This window comes from Somniosus microcephalus, unplaced genomic scaffold, assembly GCF_052327205.1.
Source record: "Somniosus microcephalus isolate GS21.2 unplaced genomic scaffold, FLI_Smic_1.0 unresolved_chr4, whole genome shotgun sequence".
NCBI lineage: Eukaryota > Metazoa > Chordata > Chondrichthyes > Squaliformes > Somniosidae > Somniosus > Somniosus microcephalus.
The window spans coordinates 53,155,199-53,155,767 of record NW_028225182.1 but is presented as its reverse complement, the minus strand read 5'-3'; the positions used below and the strand labels follow the sequence as shown (position 1 = coordinate 53,155,767).

Genomic DNA, 569 nt, shown 5'->3' with positions numbered 1-569 from the left:
GGAAAGGAAAGGGAGCGGGGTCGGATCGGGAGGCCGGTCTCCTCACCTTGTAGAAGGCGCCATTCGAGCCGCGCACCTCAACCGCCAGCCCGTCCATCGTCTGCCCACCGCCCGGCTCGGCCTAGCCCCGAAGCCGCTTCGCAGCCAGAAGAAGGCGCTCGCCCGTCTCCGCTCCGGGCTATTAAACCAAGCCCCGCCCCCTCCCTTCACCTCCCTCTGCCCTGATTGGTCGGCCCCCGCCACCCGCCGCGCCCATTGGCTCCACCGCGCCGTTCATCAGCCCTCCCTCCTGCGTCCCATTGGCCGGGCGGCCCGTCCGTCAGATCCAGCCGCGCCCGCCCTTTGCCCCGCCTCTCCAGCGCACTGATTGGTCGGTCCCCCGCCAGCCGCCGCACCCATTGCTCCATCGCGCCGTCCATCAGCCCTCTCGCCGTCCTCCCATTGGCCAGGCTGAACGTTCGTCAGATCCAGCTGCGCCCGCCTCTTCAGCGCGCTGATTGGCCGGACTCCCGCCCTTCCCATTGGTCGCCCCGGACATTCCTGAAAAATCCGTTGGTGCGTCTGAGCCC

At 69.2% G+C, this 569-nt stretch overlaps 1 protein-coding gene across 3 annotated transcripts in view; it reads right to left on the bottom strand.

Moving 5' to 3' along the window:
* The window catches only part of LOC147091104 (RNA-binding protein FXR1-like), a 101,802-nt gene extending 101,612 nt beyond the window's left edge, over nt 1-190 (bottom strand). For 2 of the 3 annotated variants that reach the window (XM_085977560.1, XM_085977562.1), the window contains exon 1: nt 47-189. In XM_085977560.1, the coding sequence (XP_085833686.1) occupies nt 47-97 (51 nt within the window). In that variant the 5' untranslated portion in view covers nt 98-189. Of the gene's footprint in view, nt 1-46 lie in introns of all 3 variants that reach the window. The other variant, XM_085977561.1, reaches the window with a different exon arrangement.
* Nucleotides 191-569: the final 379 nt, after the last annotated feature.